We start from the raw sequence: 22,467 nt of genomic DNA, 5'->3' as shown, positions 1-22,467 counted from the left end.
TGAGCCCGTGGCCTACCAAACCGTGGTCGCGGGTGCACGTAGACTATGCATGCCCATTCATGGGAAAAATGTTCCTCGTAGTTGTAGATGCATTTTCAAAGTGGATCGAATGCACCATTTTAAACTCGAGCACAACCTCCACCACTGTGGAGAGCCTCGCAACCATGTTTGCAATGCACGGAATCCCTGACATATTAGTCAGTGACAATAGTCCATGCTTCACCAGCACAGAATTCCAAGACTTTATAATTGAACACGGCATAAATCACGTCAAGACGGCACCGTACAAGCCGGCCTCCAACGGCCAGGCAGAGAGAGCAGTGCAAATCATTAAACAAGGCATGCTTAAAATCCAAGGTCCCACGCTGCAGGGTCGCCTGTCATGACTGCTGCTGGCATACAGATCTCGTCCGCACTCACTGACTGGGATCCCCCCCCCCCGCGCAACTGTTGATGAAAAGGACTTTAAAAACAAGGCTCTCATTAATCCTCCCAGACATGCACGAAATCGTTGAGGCAAAGCGCCGTAAGCTGACTGAGTACCATGACAGAAATTCGAGGGGGAGATGGAATGAGATAGGGGACAAAGTGTTTGTACTAAACTATGGCAGGGGTCCCAAATGGCTTGCAGGGACAGTAATGGGCAAGGAAGGAAACAGGCTACTGGCAGTACAAATGGACAATGGCAAAACCTGCCGGAGGCATGTAGACCAAGTCAAAAGCAGATTTACAAACAGCATTGCGGAACCAGAGGCAGACTACAATGTGGAACTCGCACCACACCTGGTGAACAGACAGAGGGAACAACCTGAGGAAAGAACAATCCCAACAGATAGCCCAGGCGAGTCAACAACAATCACACCAATCGAAACAGACAGCCCAGGCGAGATACCAGCAACCAGACCCAAAGAAAAACAGACACCAAGGCAAACAACTGAACCACAACTCAAGACGCTCCACGTGAGAGCGTAGACCACCTGAGAGACTGAACTTATAAAGACAATAAGACCTTGGGGGAGGGTGATGTCATGTATCTTACATTATATATAACTGTATTGAGACAATCCAGTTCTGGACCCAAGCTTCAAACCCCCATATCTTATTAGTCACAAAACCATTTAAAAAAAAAAACTTGTTCTTGGGATGTGCAGAGTACTAAAACTGCAGTATTTTTATTATTTATAGGCTAGATCAGTTCGCAAGTTCCCTTCCCCAAAGGACATTAGTGAACCAGTTGGGTTCTTACAACAAAACCTGAAGCTTTCATAGTCAATTTCCGCTACCATCCCACAAATGAGCAGATTTATTGAATTCAATTTCACAACTTTACACAGTGGGATTTGAACTCTCAGCTTCTGGATCTGGGTTGCTAGTCCAAAACTATTAGGCTACCATAGTTAGAAACAAATAGACTGTTTATTGCCAACTAAATATTAAACATTTAACAGCTTCATGGCAACTATTATGGTTAAGGCAAGTGAGTTATTGCTCAGAAGCCAGCGTTTTTATAGAACATAAGAAATAGGAGGAGGGATCGTGGTTAATCTGATCTTGGCCTCAACTCCACTTCCCAGCCCGCTCTTAACTCTTAACTCGCTCATCATTCAAAAATCTGTCTATCTCCACCTTAATTATTTCACTGCCTCTGCAAAATTGTGACACTCAGACAGCAAACCATACTGCATTGGACAAGTGTAAAAATTTGAGGGATTTGTTACAATGCGTTATACTGCCCCAAATCACTTGGCCTAATTAGGCTGCAATGTTTTATCAACTGCTTTAGATTTGCACAAACTGTTCTCATTTACGCTTCTTGTGACTAATTGGCAAAATGAGAGCCGCTCGTACTACCTGCACTCCTTTACTTGGAGAATGCTTTGGTTTCACTTCCTCCTGCTCTCCTCTCCAATTTTTCCTCTCTTCAGCAAGCAGTGACATATACGGAGGTATTGTAGGGTCCCCCCGCCCCACAATACCTTGCTCAAGTGGCCATCCGACATGTGTGGGCTCAGTGAGCGTTGCTGGACTATCAGACCGCAGACACTATTACAGCCGAGCTGGATCCTATTGTCATCCAGTGAGGTTACTGATCAGCCATTTAGAGCAGGAACCTTTGCTAATTGTCCCCCTTCTTAACTCAAGGATTCCAATCTCAGTCATGATGCTCCAACCGGGACCAGAAAACTAATCCCAGACTAGCAATCAAGCCTCGCTCCTCCCTGGTCTCCAATCGTCTTGGATCCCCTTGCCATCAGACCAAGACCTTGTCAAGTTCGCGTGGTAGCTGGTGTGCAACGGCCACCCCATGTTAAAACAATTCACGCGCAGGCATCTTCCACCCTTTAAAATGAAGTTCTGGGACCTGGAACATCAGGACCCGCATGGATGGACCACATCAGGCAATATATTTACCCATTGAAGCCTCAGGAGGAGCCCGCTTTATTATAGCTCATCAACTTCAGGGTACTCTTAGTAATACTGAACCAAGAGACTTCTAGAAAAAGAGATGAATTCTACAAAGAGACAGCGTAGAGATTAAAAGTATGTGACCATCAGGCTACAACTACAACATACAAAAAAGATGGACAGAAATAGACCAGCTGGTTCATCAGCCATGTTGCAACTAGACAATATGACCTCCAAATGTTCCCCACCCATCAGCAGCCATTTAATATCCTGGACGGGGCATAAAAAATTATAACAAAATGCCTCTTTGACCCCTGAAACTGATCAAAAATCATTTACGAGAGGTCACACTGACCACAAGATACATCACCCAACATCCCACCTACCTTTTGTACACAGGTATATCAACCTCTTCTAGGAACTCTTGCAGCTCTCTTTCGAAGATTTGCAACAAATCTGCAGCTACTATACAAGCTGGCATCTTTTTCCAAACATCAATGACCCTCTGAAAAGGCAATCCTCGTGATATCTAACCAAGTTCTATGCTTACTAAACAAAGAGGCAAAGCATATAGCTTATACTGGCTCATTTTATGACCAGAGGCAAAGTCCTTGTGCTTTACTATCTGTCGGCAGATAACATGCATCCAAGCAACATACAAAAAGGTAACCACCCAACACTTCTGAGATCACGATCTATAAAAGGCAGGGCTCCCAGACTCTGCCAAATCAGACAAGCCTAATAAATTAATATAAAGGCAAAATACTGCGGAAGCAGGTTCTGACAAAAGGTCATCGACCTGAAACATTAACTCGGTTTCTCTCTCCACAAATGCAGTCCAACTTGTTGAGCATTTCCAGTATTATCTGTTTTTATTTAAGCCCAATAAATTATCCCGATCATCAAAAGTATCTGGTGCTCAGCATGAGCTTACATGTACCCACAACCTCAAGTGTTATTCTTCTGCAAGTGTTGTGTAAAAGAAAAAGTAGTTTCACAAAATACACACATTCTTTTCTCTCAAAGATCCGGTTACCTGCACCAAGTTTACAAAGGGTCTTGGATGTATAATTCAAAAAGAAATATTTACAGGGCCTTGGGGATAGCTCTTTCAAAAAGCTGGCACAGTCATGATGGGCTGAATGGCCTCCATGATGTTATGATTCTTCTTCCCACCCTTAGGTAGTCAGCAAGATTAAAGAAAGAAAAAGTCTGCAAAGTAAGTCAGCTGGATTGGCTTCTTCCAAGCACATGAAACTTGTAGGGTTTCATAGAAACATCATGCCCATTATACTATAATGTTTTCAGTAAAAAGGAACTTATGGCTATGAAGAGCATTTAAGGAAGCAAAAGTTTAACATCTTGATCTCTGCAATGTAGCATTCTACCACCAAAATATATTACAATACTACATATAAGATCCTTATTCACCTGAAGAATTATTAAAAATAATTTGGTTGCTGATATTTCATTCAACCATATCTTGGGATACTACATTGTTAAATCTTTGTACACGTTGAGTTGTTACAATGTTGAAAATGCTATGGGAGAGCCCCACATTAAAATAACTGTTCTATAATAAGAAAACAAGAGATTCATCATTTCGCACAATAGAAAAAGAATTTAAGATGCCAATAAGAGTTCTGGATTAGATAACTTTCATAAACTGGTGGTTTGCTCCAACTGTGCAAAATATCATCTGAGCTCTTTGATTTGATTTGATTACTGCCTTGGAATCTAATTATCCTGCCTGTAACATATAGGATAAGTTCCCTGGAATGTCTAATGAAAAATATGCAACATTAATTATACAGTCCACTCCTGTTAATGCTATTTTTTTCCTCTCAAAAACAAACAATTTGAATTATCTAGTGCAATTTAGCAACTTTAATACTTGGTACAGGATTGTGCACATAAATCAAATTGAACTTTGAATTGAGGAGCAGACTGTATTGGTTTTTCAACATGTCCTGTGGGTAAATGTACTGTTTTCTGAGAAATAGGGGCATACAGACAAGGAAGGTCTCAGAGTAAACCTCCAGTGTGTGTTGATTTTAGCTCAGCACTGGTGGCTCCATTATTTGCCCAAGCACAGCAGAGATGCTCCTGTTGTGTGAATCCAACTGGAAAGTGCATGTGCGTACATATTCAGGCAGCAGAACAACAACTTGTATTTAAATTGAGTTGGTGAGAGGGGAGCGATCTATCAAAAGCCCAGCGGGAGATCGAGAGCCAGCGGCAGTTGGTGAGAGGGGAGCGACCTATCAAAAGCGTACCGGTGCAGCTACAGTGGGAGAGAAAGCAAAATAGAAGTAGAAAAGAATCAAAAAGTGACGTCACAGCCAATGGGTTAAGTGATTGGTTGGTGATTGGTGAGTAGCTTTTCTTTTATTTTTTATATCAGTAAGTGAACTTTAGCATTGTTATTACCAATTTAAGGGTACCTAAGGTTAAGGCATGGCAGGAGAGCTCGGTCACGTGATATGCTCCTCCTGTACCATGTGGGAACTCGGGGACACTTCCAGTGTCCCTAGGGGCTACATGTGTGGGAAGTGTATCCGCCTCGAGCTCTTGGCGGTCCGCGTTGCGGAATTGGAGCTGAGGGTGGATTCACTCTGGAGCATCCACGATGCTGAGAATGACGTGAGTATCACGTGTAGTGAGTTGGTCCTACCGCAGGAGAAGGGTCCACAGCCAGATAGGGAATGGAAGACCAGCAGGAAGAGCAGTGCAAGAAAGATAGTGCAGGGATCCCCTATGGTCATCCCCCTGCAAAACAGATACACCGCTTTGAGTACTGTTGGGGAGGGATGACTCATCAGGGGAGGGCAGCAGCAGCCAAGTTCATGGCACCGTGGCTGGCTCTGCTGCACAGGAGGGCAGGAAAAAGATTGGGAGCGCGATAGTGATAGGGGATTCGATGGTGAGGGGAATAGATAGGCGTTTCTGCGGCCGCAACCGAGACTCCAGGATGGTATGTTGCCTCCCTGGTGCAAGGGTCAAGGATATCTCGGAGCGGGTGCAGGACATTCTGAAATGGGAGGGAGAACAGCCAGTTGTCGTGGTGCACATTGGTACCAACGACATAGGTAAAAAAAGGGATGAGGTCCTACGAAAAGAATTTAAGGAGCTAGGAGCTAAATTAAAAAGTAGGACCTCAAAAGTAGTAATCTCGGGATTGCTACCAGTGCCACGTGCTAGTCAGAGTAGGAATCGCAGGATAGCGCAGATGAATACGTGGCTTGAGCAGTGGTGCAGCAGGGAGGGATTCAAATTCCTGGGGCATTGGAACCAGTTCTGGGCGAGGTGGGACCAGTACAAACCGGACGGTCTGCACCTGGGCAGGACCGGAACCAATGTCCTAGGGGGAGTGTTTGCTAGTGCTGTTGGGGAGGAGTTAAACTAATATGGCAGGGGGATGGGAACCTATGCAGGGAGACAGAGGGAGACAAAAAGGAGGCAAAAGCAAAAGACAGAAAGGAGATGAAGAAAAGTGGAGGGCAGAGAAACCCAAGGCAAAGAACAAAAAGGGCCACTGTACAGCAAAATTCTAAAAGGACAAAGGGTGTTAAAAAAGCAAGCCTGAAGGCTTTGTGTCTTAATGCAAGGAGTATCCGCAATAAGGTGGATGAATTAACTGTGCAAATAGATGTTAACAAATATGATGTGATTGGGATTACGGAGACGTGGCTCCAGGATGATCAGGGCTGGGAACTCAACATCCAGTTGTATTCAACATTCAGGAAGGATAGAATAAAAGGAAAAGGAGGTGGGGTAGCATTGCTAGTTAAAGAGGAGATTAATGCAATAGTTAGGAAAGACATTAGCTTGGATGATGTGGAATCTATATGGGTAGAGCTGCATAACACCAAAGGGCAAAAAACGTTAGTGGGAGTTGTGTACAGACTTCCAAACAGTAGTAGTGATGTTGGGGAGGGCATCAAACAGGAAATTAGGGGTCCATGCAATAAAGGTGCAGCAGTTATAATGGGTGACTTTAATATGCACATAGATTGGGCTAGCCAAACTGGAAGCAATACGGTGGAGGAGGATTTCCTGGAGTGCATAAGGGATGGTTTTCTAGACCAATATGTTGAGGAACCAACATAGAGGGAGAGAGAAAGCAGGGAATTATAGACCGGTCAGCCTGACCTCAGTAGTGGGTAAAATGATGGAATCAATTATTAAGGATGTCATAGCAGCGCATTTGGAAAATGGTGACATGATAGGTCCAAGTCAGCATGGATTTGTGAAAGGGAAATCATGCTTGACAAATCTTCTGGAATTTTTTGAGGATGTTTCCAGTAAAGTGGACAAAGGAGAACCAGTTGATGTGGTATATTTGGACTTTCAGAAAGCTTTCGACAAGGTCCCACACAGGAGATTAATGTGCAAAGTTAGAGCACATGGGATTGGGGGTAGTGTGCTGACGTGGATTGAGAACTGGTTGTCAGACAGGAAGCAAAGAGTAGGAGTAAATGGGTACTTTTCAGAATGGCAGGCAGTGACTAGTGGGGTACCGCAGGGTTCTGTGTTGGGGCCCCAGCTGTTTACTTTGTACATTAATGATTTAGACGAGCGGATTAAATGTAGTATCTCCAAATTTGCGGATGACACTAAGTTGGGTGGCAGTGTGAGCTGCGAGGAGGATGCTATGAGGTTGCAGAGTGATTTGGATAGGTTAGGTGAGTGGGCAAATGCGTGGCAGATGAAGTATAATGTGGATAAATGTGAGGTTATCCACTTTGGTGGTTAAAAACAGAGAGACAGACTATTATCTGAATGGTGACAGATTAGGAAAAGGGGAGGTGCAACGAGACCTGGGTGTCATGGTACATCAGTCACTGAAGGTTGGCATGCAGGTACAGCAGGCGGTTAAGAAAGCAAATGGCATGTTGGCCTTCATAGCGAGGGGATTTGAGTACAGGGGCAGGGAGGTGTTGCTACAGTTGTACAGGGCCTTGGTGAGGCCACACCTGGAGTATTGTGTACAGTTTTGGTCTCCTAACTTGAGGAAGGACATTCTTGCTATTGAGGGAGTGCAGCGAAGATTCACCAGACTGATTCCCGGGATGGTGGGACTGACCTATCAAGAAAGACTGGATCAACTGGGCTTGTATTCAATGGAGTTCAGAAGAGTGAGAGGGGACCTCATTGAAACGTTTAAAATTCTGACAGGTTTGGACAGGTTGGATGCAGGAAGAATGTTCCCAATGTTGGGGAAGTCCAGAACCAGGGGTCACAGTCTAAGGATAAGGGGTAAGCCATTTAGGACCGAGATGAGGAGAAACTTCTTCACCCAGAGAGTGGTGAACCTGTGGAATTCTCTACCACAGAAAGTAGTTGAGGCCAATTCACTAAATATATTCAAAAGGGAGTTAGATGAAGTCCTTACTACTCGGGGATCAAGGGCTATGGCGAGAAAGCAGGAAAGGGGTACTGAAGTTTCATGTTCAGCCATGAACTCACTGAATGGCGGTGCAGGCTAGAAGGGCTGAATGGCCTGCTCCTGCACCTATTTTCTATGTTTCTATGTTAAATAGCGCCTTTAACGTAGTGAAACGTCCCAAGGCACTTCACAGGAATATTATGCGATAAATATTTGACACCGAGCCGCACAGGTGACCAAAAGCTTGGTCAAAGAGGTAGGATTCAAGGTTCGTCTTGGAGGAAAGCGAGGGTAGAGAGGCGGAGAGGTTTAGGCAGGGAGTTCCAGAGCTTGGGGCCGAGGCAACAGAAGGCATGGCCACTGATGGTTGAGCGATTATAATCAGGGATGCTCAAGAGGGTAGAATTAGAGGAGCGCAGACATCTCGGGATGGGGGGGGGGGGGGGGGAAGGAGGGGGGGAGCAGAGGCTGCAGAGATAGGGAGGGGAGAGGCCATGGAGGAATTTGAAAATAAGGATGAAAATTTTGAAATCAAGGTGTTGCTAAACAGGATCAAATGTGATGCCTCCAAGGTGGATAGCCTTCCAATACTGCCTATGCTCATGTGAAGAACAGGTACTTAAAGCAAGGGCTAATGGGGGAAACTGGTGACCATGAAATGATCTCCCAGCATGTGGCAATGCCATCAGTTGAGGAACAATAACTTGTACTTGTATTTATATGGCGTCTTTAAAACATCTGAAGGCACATTTAACAAAATTTGACACCGAGTAACATAAGGATATATTAGGGCAGATGATCAAAAGCTTGGTCAAAGGAGGTAGATTTTAAGGAGCGTCTTAAAGGAGGAAAGAGAGGTAGAGAGGCGGAGAGGCTAGGGAGGGAGTTCCAGAGCTTAGGGCCCCAAGCAACAGAAGGCACGGCCACCAATGGTGGAGCGAATAAAATCAGGGATGCTCAAGAGGGCATAATTAGGGGAGCACAAACATCCTGGGGTGATGTGGAGCTGAAGGAGGTTAGAGAGATAGGGAGGGGCGAGGGCACAGGGGGGATTGTAAACAAGGATGAGAATTTTAAAATTTCCTTTTTCAGTTGGTATCTAACTGCTAGGTGATTCTCAAATCGATCAACAGCTCTGTCAAGTCCGTGTGGCGGCTGATGTGCAACGGTCACCACACGTTAAAAAAAAGGGCTAATGAGGAAACTGGTGACTATGAAATGATCTTCAGGAGAGGAACAATAACTTGTATTTATATATTGCGTCTTTAAAACTTCTGAAGGCACATTAATAAAATTTGACACCGAGCCACATAAGGATATATTAGGGCATCTTCCACCCCTTCAAATGGAGTTCAGGACTGCAATATTGGGTCCTTCATTGAAATATCTGTGAATTCATGTGGAAGCAAGTCATTTTTGTTCGAGGGACCGCCTATGATGATGATTCTCAAAACTGCATCAATGCTCAGTAACATTAATATAGAGGCGTTGCTTAATCGGGAGCCAATGTAGGTCTGCGAGCATAGGGGTGATGGGTGAACGGGACTTGGTGCGAGTTAGGACATGGGCAGCAGAGTTTTGGATTACCTCAGGTTTACGGAGGGTATAACGTGTGAGGCCAGTTAAGGAGGAGGAAAAAAATTGAGATTAAAAGTATTAACATAGCACTGTTTCAGTATCCATCAGGGTTTGCTGTATTGTATTTAGTGCTAAAAGGAAAAAAAAGTGAAACCTCCTTCTTGGTCGTTTTAAAATAAATTTCTCTCTGCTTAGCATAGAACAACGCTACCCAACTAACATGTGCTATCTACCGTCTACAGGACTTGAATACGCCACTCTAATCAAAAAGACTTGCATTTATATAGCGCATTTCACGTCCACCGGACATCTCAAGGCACTTTACAACTAATGAAGTACTTCTGGAGTGTAGGCACTGTTGTACTGTGAGAAACGTGGCAGTATATATGCGCACAGCAAGCTCCCACAAACTGCACTGTGGTCATAACCAGATAATCTATTTTTGTTATGTTGACTGAGGGATAAATATTGGCCAGGACACTGGAGATAACCCCCCTGCTCTTCTTCAAAATAGTGCCATGGGATCTTTTACATCCACCAAGAAGAGGTTTAACGTCTCATCCGAAAGACAGCATCTCCGACAGTGCAGCACTCCTCAGTATTGCACTGGAGTGTCAGCCGAGATTTTTGTCCTCAAGTCCCTGGAGTAGGGCTTGAACCCACAACCTTCTGGCTCAGAAGCGAGTGTGCTGCCCACTGAGCCACAGCTGACACTGGTGGAAGGAGCCGCATTGGAGAAACGTAAAAAGAATTTAAATACATAAAAGTTTTTTTTTAAAAAACACATTTTTCGATAGCAACAGGAATTTGAAGAAGAAAAAGTTGGGAGGGGAAAAAAAATCAAAGTGGTAGAGAATGAAAATTGGGCTTGGAAGAGCAAACGAGGTGGTCAGAAAAAGTGTTCAATAGCAATGTTCAATGTCATGTGTTTATGATATCCATTTAATCTATTAATACTATGATATTTGAATACAATAAAAACTCATTATATTTCAAGGATTAACTGTATCTTTAGTATATTGTTACTAGTGACAATAATTCCTCTATATTAATGCTACTGAGTATTGATGGAGTTTTGAGAATCGCTTTGGAGTTAGACATGAAGGCTACTCCATCAAGCTAGTCCTAAAAAGGAAACAAAATTAATCAAAGATGCACCAACCAGGATTATATATATTACCAGACATTTCATTCTGTTTGCATTCAACTGCAATTGTTGATTAGTGAAATCAACTGCAACAATTGCACATTCAAAATGGATCGTGATTATCGGTTGATACTTGTCTGATAAGCAGGAGCTTTTTGGTACCAGCTGGAATTATTTTTCGTCTCGAGATTTCTATTTTTAAAACTCTCAATACAATAAATATTGACATAGGCTACGTTGGCAAGAGACATGTAGAGGTTACCTTGTGGCAGAGGTTCTTTAATCCTATACCAAAGCACTTACTTTAAAAAATAAATCTATCACTGGAGTAATCGGTCATCACACACTTGAAACGGAGAATTCCCAACATTAGTAAAATAATATTGAGGCATATTTATTTACTTTGTGGAGCGTAAAATACACTAAATGGGACTGAATAATGTTCCCAATGCTTTTTTTACCAATGTAAATTTCCGTGGCCCTCAAATTATGCAGCACCCCGCGGCGGGAGTTCCTACACCAGGTACGGAAATAATGCCCCGCGACTTATATTTGGGTTACCGCTCCCAAGAGCAAGTGGAGTGTAAAAAAAAAAATCGCTCAATGGAGCGGGAGTGGGTCGGAAAGACTCCGTGAAGGGCCCTTCATTAAAGGGGAGGGTCAAGCTACCGACTGTGTGTGCAAGAAACGGGGTCATCCCTGGACCTACCAGAGAGCTATACCACCAGCGGTGTGCCAGGCTGCAAGATTGAGGACGAAGGAGGCCGCGACCGGTAAGTCGGACATTTTTTTTTCTTTACACTCCCCGCCTCCCCTTTAATTATCACCCCGCGAGCGGCCTACAACCCAGTATTGCGCCCCCTGAAGTTGTCGCGGGCATTGCCAGCGGCAGGCCTCAGGGGGCGCTACCGAATTTTCGCTCCGAGGCGAAAGCGGGTTGCTGCGCACGGTGATGACGGCGTCGATGCCGGCGCAGCGGAGTGGGGCGCTAACGGTTACTGCCGCTGCTAAACTCCCACGGAATTTCACGGGAGTCGGTAGCAGCACCAGGCCCAGGCAAAAAAGTCGTTTGCGCCCTGTTAGCGTCCGCCGGGCGCGCTAACGGGAAACACAAATGCCCTGAATTTTTCCCCCTATGATTCTATGAAGCACCAGACTGTTCCTTGGGTAATACACTGTGGGTGAGCACTGGGCAGAGACCCTTATGTTCAATAAATCCCTGAGGAACGAGGAAGTGGGAGCCAGAAGGAAATACAATGCCACAGAGATAACAAAATCACTGTCGGTAATAACTGCAGCTACAGACTACAGACGCTTGCCCTCACCATCTCCGTTGGTCTCAACTGGAACTCCCATATCTCCCACAATCCTCTAGTCAGCAACTGGCCTCCCCTCAGAACCTTTCCAGTCTAGCGAGTGAGCAGCTGATCGCCGTATGGAAAAGTCTGTGTAAACCCTCAGAAAAAAATTCAACAGCGTATGTTGGGTGACCAGTCATATCAATCTTACCATTTTAACAATTTGTTGTATTACAAAACAGAGTACAAAGGCCACAGTAAAATAAAGCATTTAAGAATTGAATTAGAATCATTAACTAATCTCAAGAGCATGAAACATTAGTGCAAAAACAGTTTTATTATGGTATAAAATAAACTTCGCAAAAAAAAGGTCAACTCAAATATTTATTGCAGGTCAAAGCCCACCTGTAATCTCCTTTTAGCTACTATAATCACTTACAACACAATCTGAAAGCACTGTTGTATTTGTGACAGAACGATAACACTCCAGACAATTAGCCAACTATTATAGATGTATTAACAGTTGTTTTTGTTCCAACATTTTTTCAGCACAAACAGCCAGTGTGTACCAGTGAACCTCCTCCCGCTCTATTTGATTCATCTCACCCCATCAACATATCCTTCTCTTCCTTTCTCCCTCATGTACTTACCCAGTTTCTCCTCAAATGCATCTATTTTATTTGCCTCAACCACTCCATGTGATAGCGAGTTCCATATTCTCACCACTCTAAGTGAAGAAGTTTCTCCTGAATTCCTTCCTGGATTTATTGGCGACATCATCATAGGCAGACGCTCGAAACTGAGAAAGACTTGCTTCCACTCTAAAAGCGAGTTCTCAGGTGGCTGTACAGTCCAATACGGGAATTACAGTCTCTGTCACAGGTGGGACAGACAGTGGTTGAAGGAAAGGGTGGTTGGGACTGGTTTGCCGCACGCTCCTTCCGCTGCCTGCGCTTGATTTCTGCATGCTCTCGGCGACGAGACTCGAGGTGCTCAGCACCCTCCCGGATGCTCTTCCTCCACTTAGGGCGGTCTTGGGCCGGGGATTCCCAGGTGCCTGTGGGGATGTTGCACTTTATCAAGGAGGCTTTGAGGATGTCCTTGAAACGTTTCCTCTGCCCACATGGGGCTCGCTAGTCGTGTAGGAATTCCGCTTAGAGTGCTTGCTTATCCTGTAACTATCCTGCTCGTCACCACCTTGCTTGTATTTATAGCCCCCAGTTCTAAACCCCTTCATAATTTTAAAGACCTCCATCAGCTCTAGAAAAAAGATGAAATGAAGAGCCAGAGTCTGTTCAGTCTTTCCTGATAGTTGTACCCTCAGTTCTGAAATCATCCTTGTAAATCTTTTGTGCTATCTCCAGTGCTTCTAGATCCTTTCTAAACACAAAATAGATGTTTTTAATTAAAAAACTACATTTCTCCACTCTGGCTTTACCATGTGCTAATTGCAATAGGGATAGACAGATTAGGAAGGTGAATGTGTGGCTGATGGTCTTGGGTGCGGAGGAGGGGTTCCAATTCATGGGACACAGATATCACTCCACCCCCACCCAACACCCCCTTCACCCCACCATTGGCAGCTGTGCCTTTTGCCATCAAGATTTACAATTCTTGTTCTCCTTGGAGCAGAGAAGATTGAGAGGAGATTTGATATAGAGGGATTCAAAATCATGAGGGGTCTGGACAGAGTAGATAGAGGGAAACTGTTCCCATTGGTGGAAGGGTCGAGAACCAGAGGACACAGATTTAAGGCAATTGTCAAAAGAACCAAAGCCAACGCAAGAAAAAACATTTTTTAACGCAGCGAGTGGGTAAGATCTGGAATGCAATGCCTGAAAGGGTGGTGGAGGCAGACTCAATTTTATCATTGAAAAGGGAGTGGGATAAGAATAAAAGGAAAAAAAATTGCAGGGCTACAGGGAAAGGGCAGGATCATGGGACTAGCTGAGAGTTGGCATGGGTGCGATGGGCCGAATGGCCTTCGACCGTGCTGTAACCATTCTATGATTCTATCATCTCCACAAGTGAAGTATTTTTCTCTAAATTTCCACCTTTCTCAAGGCACCGACTCCTGGTGCACAGTTCCTTGGTTATTATCTCATCAAGTGCCCATTCTTCATGGTGAGCATAGACAGTGAGTGTCACTCGGCTATTTGTCCACGGAGGGTGTCACCATTCTATTCTAATGATTCTAATTCCTTCGCTAAACCACTCGGCTTCCTCTTAACTGCATGTATACTATTTGCCTCAACTACTCCCTGTGCGTTCCACATTCTGACCATTCTTTGGGTAAAGAAGTTTCACCTGAATTCCGTGTTGAAGTTGTTAGTGACATCTTCTATTTATGACCCCTAGTTTTGGACTCTCCTACAAGTGGAAACAATTTCTCGACCAAACTCTTCCATTATCTTAAAGCCCTTTATCAAGTCAGCCTCAGCCTTTTCCTTTCTAGACAAAAGAGCTCCAGCCGGTTCAGCCTTTCATGATGAGGATATCTTCTCCATTTTGGTACCATCCTTGTGAATCTTTTTTTGCACCTTCTCCAATGCCTCTATATATCCTTTTTAGATGATACGAAGACCAGAACATTGCAACCGATGAGGGGTAGAGAGAAACTGTTCCCATTGGGGGAAGGGTCGAGAACCAGAGGACACAGATTCAAGGGGATTGACAAAAGAACCAAAGGCTACATGAAGAATAACTTTTTTCACACAGCGAGTGGTTAGGATCTGGAATGCGTTGCCTGAAGGAGGCAGACTCAATCACGGCTTTCAAAAGGAAATCGGATAAGTACCTGAAGGAAAAATATTTGCAGAGCTACGGGGAAAGGGGACTAGCTGAAGTACTCTTGCAGAGAGCCGGCACGGGCTCGACGGGCTGAATGGCCTCCTTCTGTGCTGTAACCATTCTATGATTTCCAACACAATGTTGCTCTGTAGAGTCTGGTAGGTATGGGGCATTGCAAATCAGTCGTCTCTTTCAGATTAGCCCTTGTCTAAAGGGGGACCATGGCTCACATGGTCAAGTGTGTAGAGAACCGACCACTCACCAGACTTTTGTTTTGCCAGTCACTTTGTATTTTGGTAGAGCTGTTTCTAGAATGATCTGTAACAAATTCTTCTCGTCACATGAAGCTACAAGTTGCAATGAACGTGCCAATATATCAATGGTGCCGATTATTTGAGATAACATTTGTTGCAAACTATAGCTTTTGTACACACAAAAGCAGCATTTTGTACCTCATTTTCCATGAAAGCTTCCTATAGTTGCAAATTGCTTCCCCAAGACAAAATGTCTATATAAAGCAACATGTGACAATGAACAACGACGTCTAGAAATTTCTGGGATGGGATCCAACGTCACTCAATCCAGCTCAATTTATTTCCAAGAATATTTGTATTGCACAAGGATTTCCAAATGTATCATTCTGGTAAGCAAATTCTTGCCAATGTTGATGTGTGCAATTTGTAATCAAGCCATGCTGTTTTTTTCCTCCCTACAGTACAAGTGATATTTACAAATCCGACTACAGTCGCCCAGCTCTACTGGGCGGGTCACATTGTCTGCATGCCCAACCCGAGACCCCCCAAAGCAAGCGCTCTACTCTGAACTCCTACACAGCAAGCAAGCTCCAGGTGGGCAGAGGAAATGTTTCAAGGACACCCTCAAAGCCTCCTTGATAAAGTGCATCCATCCCCTCCGACATCTGGGAGTCCCTGGCCAAAGACTGCCCTAAGTGGAGGAAGGGTATCCGGAAGGGTATCCGGGAGGGCGTTGAGCACCTCGAGTTTCGTCGCCGAGAGCATGCAGAAACCAAGCGCAGATAGCGAAAGGAGCGAGCGGCAAACCAGACTCCCCACCCACCCTTTCCTTTAACCATTGTCTGTCCCACCTGTGACAGAGACTGTAATTCCCGTATTGGACTGTACAGTCACCTGAGAACTCACTTTTAGAGTGGAAGCAAGTCGAGGCAGTGCCTATGATGATATAAGCAGCCTGCTGGATTCTGATATTAAAAGCAGCTGGCACACAAGATAGTTTCTGACTTTTCCCAACATGTTCCAGATTTAGTACTATTATAATTGCTCGCGATACCCAGAAATCTGGTTTTAAGTAGCTTTTCTATTCGTCCCGGCACAATTCAATTTTATCCCAGCAGAAATGGTTCACCATGAAGTTATAGAGTCCGTTTTACTCAGTGGGTAAATGTACTGAGTGGTATGATATGTAATCAATCATTCAGACTAGAAAGGTTTCAGTTTCAATCCCAAATCTATGTCACATTTAACATCTTAGCCAGGGTAGTGTTGAGACTAAATAACACTCTATATTTGGGTTAAGAGCGAAGGGGAGACTAGAACTAGAGGGCACGATCTTAGAATAAGGGCCGCCCATTCAAAACAGAGATGAGGAGAAATTTCTTCTCTCAGAGTTGTAAATCTGTGGAATTCGCTGCCTCAGAGAGCTGTGGATGCTGGGACATTGAATAAATTTAAGGCAGAAATAGACAGTTTCCTAAACGATTATAGTATAAGGGGTTATGGGGAGCGGGCAGGGAAGTGGACCCGAGTCCATGATCAGATCAGCCATGATCTTATTGAAAGGCGGAGCAGGCTCGAGGGGCCATATGGCCTACTCCTGTTCCTATTTCTTATGTTCTTATGTAACCAAGTTTCCTTACCTGATCACTGTGCAGCGATCTTTGTTGGAAAGTATGTGTAGATGTGGGAAGAATTGGGCTCAGCTATGAAGGTCAAACAGATCAATAGCCTGGGCTCACAAAAGAAATGACTACTTGGAAAAAGAACTTTCATTTCACCACCTCAGGGCATCCCAAAGCTCTTGAAGTGCTGTAATGTAGGAAATGTGGCAGCCAATTTGCGCACAGCAAAAGCTCCCAGAAACAACAATGTGATAATGACAAAATAATCTGTTTTAGTGATGCTGATTGAGGAATAAATATTGCCAGAACACTGGGGATAGCTCCCCTGCTCGTCTTCGAAATTGTGCCATGGAATATTTTACATCCACCCGAGAGAGAGAGCGGTCTACATCCACGGTTTCAGCGATGTTCCCTGTAATTTTATTTGGGTCGCATGGCCCATTCAAAATTCCAGGCAAGCCTCAAGTATCAAAAAAAAAATTGGCAGGCCTAGATCACTAATATAATGATAATCGTGAATTTAAACACGCTTTAAATCTCTACCTTCCTCCAGCCCGACAACCCTCCGAGATCTCTACGCTCCTCCAATTATGGCCTCTAGCGCATCCCCGTTTTTAAATCACCCCACCATCGGCAGCAGTGCCTTCAGTTGCCTTGGCCCTAAGCTCTGGAAATCCCTTACTAAACCTCAACATCCCTCTTATTTTTTTTCCCTCTCTCTCCCCTCCTTCAAGACGTGCTTTAAAACCCACCTATTTGACCAAGTGGTAGAAACGTTAAACAAATATTTTGTATCTGTCTTCACTGTAGAAGACACAAAAAGCGTGCCAAAAATGTTGGGGAACCAAAGATCTAATGAGGGTGATGAACTTAACGCAAGTAAAGTTAGAGAAAAAGTACGAGAGAAATGAATGGGACGAAAAGCCGACAAATCCCCTGGACCTGACGGCCTACACCCTAGGGTTCTAAAAGAGGTGGCTGCGGAGATAGTGGATGCATTGGTTTTGATCTTCCAAAATTCTAGAACCGCCCCAGCAGATTGGAAGGTAGCAAATGTAACACCGCTATTCAAGAAAAGAGTGAGCGAGAAAATAGGGAACTACAGACCGCTAAGCCTGACATCAGGAAAGTAAATGGCATGTTGGCCTTTATTGCAAGTGGGTTGGAGTGCAAGAGTAAGGAAGTCTTGCTACAATTGGACAGAGCATTGGTGAGACCACATCTGGAGTACTGTGCACAGTTTTGATCTCCTTATCTAAGGAAGGGTATACTTGCCTTGGAGGCGGTGTAACAAAGGTTCACTAGATTGAATCCTGGGATGAGAGGGCTGTCATATGATGAGAGATTGTGTAGAATGGGCCGATACTCTCTGGAGTTTAGAAGAATGAGAGGTGATCTCATTGAAACATACAAGATTCTGAAGGGGATTGACAGGGTAGATACTGAGAGGTTGTATCCCCTGGCTGAACTGCCTAGAACAAGGGGGCATAGTCTCAGGATATGGGGTAGGCCATTTAAAACGGAGATGAGGAGGAATTTCTTCACTCAGAGGGTTGTGAATCTTTGGAATTCTCTGATCCCAAGGGCTGTGAATGCTTGAGTCTTTGAGTATATTCAAGGATGGGATAGATAGATTTTTGGACTCTAGGGGTATCAAGGGATTATGGAGATCGGGCGGGAAAGTGGAGTTGAGGTCGATGATCAGCCATGGTCTTATTGAATGGCGGAGCAGGCTCAAGGAGCCGCATGGCCTACTCCTGCTCCTAGTTCTTATGTTATCTGTCCTAATATCGCCTTATGTGGTTCAGTGTCAAATCTGTTTTGCTAACACTCCTGTTGAAGCGCCTTGGAATGTTTAACTACGTTAAACATAGAAAACATAGAAAATAGGTGCAGGAGCAGGCCATTCAGCCCTTCTAGCCTGCATCGCCATTCAATGAGTTCATGGCTGAACATGAAACTTTAGTACCCCTTTCCTGCTTTCTCGCCATACCCCTTGATCCCCCGAGTAGTGAGGACTTCATCTAACTCCCTTTTGAATATATTTAGTGAATTGGCCTCAACTACTTTCTGTGGTAGAGAATTCCACAGGTTCACCACTTTCTGGGTGAAGAAGTTTCTCCTCATCTCGGTCCTAAATGGCTTACCCCCTTATCCTTAGACTGTGATCCCTGGTTCTGGACTTCCCCAACATTGGGAACATTCTTCCTGCATCCAACCTGTCCAAACCCGTCAGAATTTTAAACGTTTCTATGAGGTCCCCTCTCACTCTTCTGAACTCCAGTGAATACAAGCCCAGTTGATCCAGTCTTTCTTGATAGGTCAGTCCCACCATCCCGGGAATCAGTCTGGTGAATCTTCGCTGCACTCTCTCAATAGCAAGAATGTCCTTCCTCAAGTTAGGAGACCAAAACTGTACACAATACTCCAGGTGTGGCCTCACCAAGGCCCTGAACAACTGTAGCAACAGCTCCCTGCCCCTGTACTCAAATCCTCTCGCTATGAAGGCCAACATGCCATTTGCTTTCTTAACCGCCTGCTGTACCTGCATGCCAACCTTCAATGACTGATGTACCATGACACCCAGGTCTCGTTGCACCTTAAAAAGGCGCTATATAAATACAAGCTGTTGTTTAAATAACTGTGCACTAGCAACCAGGAATGCACTAGGCAAAATCATATAGAATGACCCAAAACGTTAACTATGTTTCTCTCTCTCTGTCTGACCTTCTGAGTGTTCCAGAATTTTCTGTTTTTATTTCAGATTTCCAGCATCCACAGTATTTTGCTTTTGTTTTAGTTCAATCTATTAATGGATTTCATATTCGCACAACTCTTGTTGCCACAATTATTTTTAAAATCCAAGTTTTGTACTTCCATATTCCTCATTAAAATAATTCATTTTTTCCTTTGACTGAATACTGTATTACTTGAGCTTTACATCAGAAGATTTTAACAGTCTATTTGTACCTATGTATAACTGTCTTTATTAGATGGTTGGATCAGAACGGCATCAAAATAAGGATATTGTGCAGTTAATTCAGATTGTTTAGTCCATTTACTGATGACAAATTATTCTACAATGTTGACGTTGAATATCAAATTCTACTCACAAAATGCTGTGTAGAGATGACACTATTTAAGCCGGTCCGTTCCCCCCATCCAACTAAAACACATTACAGTAATAACAGAAACAAAGAACAGGTTTGATGTTCAACTAAAGGGTTAAAAACATAACCCACAACCAAAATTACTGATCTTCCCTATCATTTAAATGCTACAAGCAAAGAACACAAGTACATCAATAACCTATAACCAAAAGTATTGACCATCCCAATCATTTAAATGCAATAAGCTAACAATAAGGCAAACCGCAAGTACATTAAAAACATGCAACCAAAAGTATTGACCATCCCAATTATTTAAATGCGGTAAGCTAACAATAAGACAAACAAGTACATCAATAACCTACAAATCAAAAGTATTGACCATCCTAATCATTTAAATGCATTAAGCCAACAATAAGACAAACAAGAACATTAAAAACATACAACCAAAACATTTAAATACAATTAAGTCAACATTACATGTTATGCTAAATTTCTACATCTTGTTCACACAGTCATGTATAATGAATAGTCACCCTCCCCAGTGAATTGAGAGATCTGGCAACAAAACAGGTTTGAGCAATCTTTATGCCTTAAAAAAAATGATGCAGAGAAAAAAGGTACTTTAAAAAAAGTGAAGACCTACAAATCGCTATTTCGGAAACAGCAGTGCAGTTAGAGAATAACGGCCACTGCTGCCCGAAATGTATTTATTTTCCCCTCACACACACACATGTATTTTTAAATATTCCCCCCCTCAATCCCTCAGGGTCTCTCTCACCTGCGGGCTCGGCATTTTGCAGGCTGCTCCTGCCGTGGAGTTTGGGCCGGAGTTTCTTGGCTCGGATGGGGATGGGCTCGGACATCTTGTCTCTGCCCGAGGAGCCCGCCGACTGAGAGGAAGCGGGGCGGCAGGGACAGGAGCAAGAAGAGGCGGCGGAGGAGGCGCCGGCAGCCGCTCTTGGACGAGACCAGCCCAAAATGGAACAGCTTCCCCTCGGCTTTCCGCTCGGCGGGGGCGGGGGCGGCTTCGGCTTCGGCTGGCGGACGGCCGGCCGCGCCACGCAGCCCAGGCTCAGGCTCGGCGTCTCCAGGAAAGGCCGCAGGGCGGCTGCCCCTAGCAACGGGGCCCAGGCCTGCCTGTGCAACCAGCTCATCGACAGCAGCTACAGGCAAACCAGAGCAGCTAGCAACAAAGAGGGGCTTTATTGATAAAATAAAAAGGAGGGTGGTATTTGGGGCATAAACAATACAAAATACTAACTAAAAAAAGATGGTACGGGGGGGCATTAACAATACAAAATGTTTTTAGGGAGAAAGCAAGTCTCTAAATGTAGACTTGACTCTATTCTCCTGGCTTTATTTGCTTGTGTAATTCTTCAAATACCCAATTAAAAATAAACTCTCACTGAGTAAACATGATGACAGGCATTCCTAGAGTGTTCACACCGTGTTTTGGAAGGACAGGAACACGTGTGTATTATGTCCTGCCAAAAATACTTGCCTGTATTGTGTTACCCATAATTGTAAGTGTAAGGGGAATGGAAACATTGGAGATTACTTGGCACTACAGTGGCCTGAAGGCTGCTTCCACTGGAAGCGAGATGCAATATAGTCCTCCCTTTCAAATTGTTTACTGTAACTGGCTTTTTAATCTACCTGTCAAATAAATGACCTGATAAGGCAGCTAATAATAATGACCATTATTTTAGAGATGACTGCAGGGCAACAGCTATGTTGCCATCAAGAAGGTCAACGTTTCCTTTTGAAGTGACTATTTTGATTCTCAAGAATAGATGGAACAACTAGGATGGTGGATTGAACTATTTTGAGAAGTTAAGTACTCTAGGCAGGACAATCTAAAATGTGCGGATACAGCTTTATCATAAAAATTGCTGGAGAAAAACTATCCTAATAAATTCTCCAACGCGTGCCCTTCCACACAAGGGTGTTCAATCCTGTGATAAGCATTTCAAAAAGTCACAATAGTGGCATTATCCTGGAGATTACAGAAAGATATGCACCCCCATGAAGACCGAATAATGCATTGTTATATTCACAGTTCAGTTATAGGCATACCTTCCAATCCACCCTCAGTGTTGATCAATTTTTAAGACGAACTTGAATTTATATAATGTATTTCCTGTCAAGGTATCCCAAAGTGCTTCACAACCATTGAACTACTTTTTGAATACAGTCACTATTTCTGATTAAAAAAAACATGGTGTCCATTTTGTGTATAGCAAAGTCCCACAAATCAGCAAATGAAATCAATTACTACTGAATTTGTTCAGGTGATGTTAGTTGAGGGATAAAATCTAAAAGCATTACCTAGTTTACCAGTACATTTTGTTTCAAAACAAACAATAAAGGGCAATAAACCTAAAACTTCTGGGAGTCAAGAGCAGCTCCTAAATCTCAAGCATGTTTGACTGCACCCCATTGTGTCAGCACTTAGATAAGCTTTGCCCTCATTAAAGCTGAGGTGACAATTTTTAAGGGCTATAAAGGTCCATCATTATGACTCAATTCCTATACAAAAACCCCCAACATCATTTATCTTTACAAAACAGAAAATACACAGCTAGTTGTCAGCATCTGGAGAAAATCACATTTGTTATTATGTGTTGTCAGAACTTGGGGGGGGGAAGGAGTCCTAATCCAAAATATTAAATTATTTTTCTGTTTTTTGAGATACTAATGGACCTGCTGCATGCTTCCACCATTTTCGATTCTTATTTTAGACTTTCAGCCTATGTAGTTTTTCTTGTGTACCTTTCAATATTACTTATTCATAAATGCCCCTTTTCTTTCAAATATATTGCTTACAAAAAAAAAAACAGTATTTGGTTTCCACTGAAGTTTTGTATTCAGAA

The 22,467-nt window shown here is 43.7% G+C and overlaps 1 protein-coding gene across 4 annotated transcripts in view; it reads right to left on the bottom strand.

Annotated features, from left to right (window-relative positions):
- The window catches only part of LOC139228013 (AMP deaminase 2-like), a 183,545-nt gene that overhangs the window by 144,978 nt on the left and 16,100 nt on the right, over positions 1–22,467 (bottom strand). For 2 of the 4 annotated variants that reach the window (XM_070859161.1, XM_070859162.1), the window contains exon 1: positions 20,373–20,965. The exons of 1 other annotated variant lie outside the window; for it this stretch is intronic. In XM_070859161.1, the coding sequence (XP_070715262.1) occupies positions 20,373–20,748 (376 nt within the window). In that variant the 5' untranslated portion in view covers positions 20,749–20,965. Of the gene's footprint in view, positions 1–20,372; positions 20,967–22,467 lie in introns of those variants that run through there. One more of the 4 variants, XM_070859163.1, reaches the window with a different exon arrangement.

Source organism: Pristiophorus japonicus, chromosome 17, assembly GCF_044704955.1.
Source record: "Pristiophorus japonicus isolate sPriJap1 chromosome 17, sPriJap1.hap1, whole genome shotgun sequence".
Classification (NCBI taxonomy): Eukaryota; Metazoa; Chordata; class Chondrichthyes; family Pristiophoridae; genus Pristiophorus; species Pristiophorus japonicus.
This window is presented reverse-complemented; position numbering and strand designations above follow the sequence as displayed.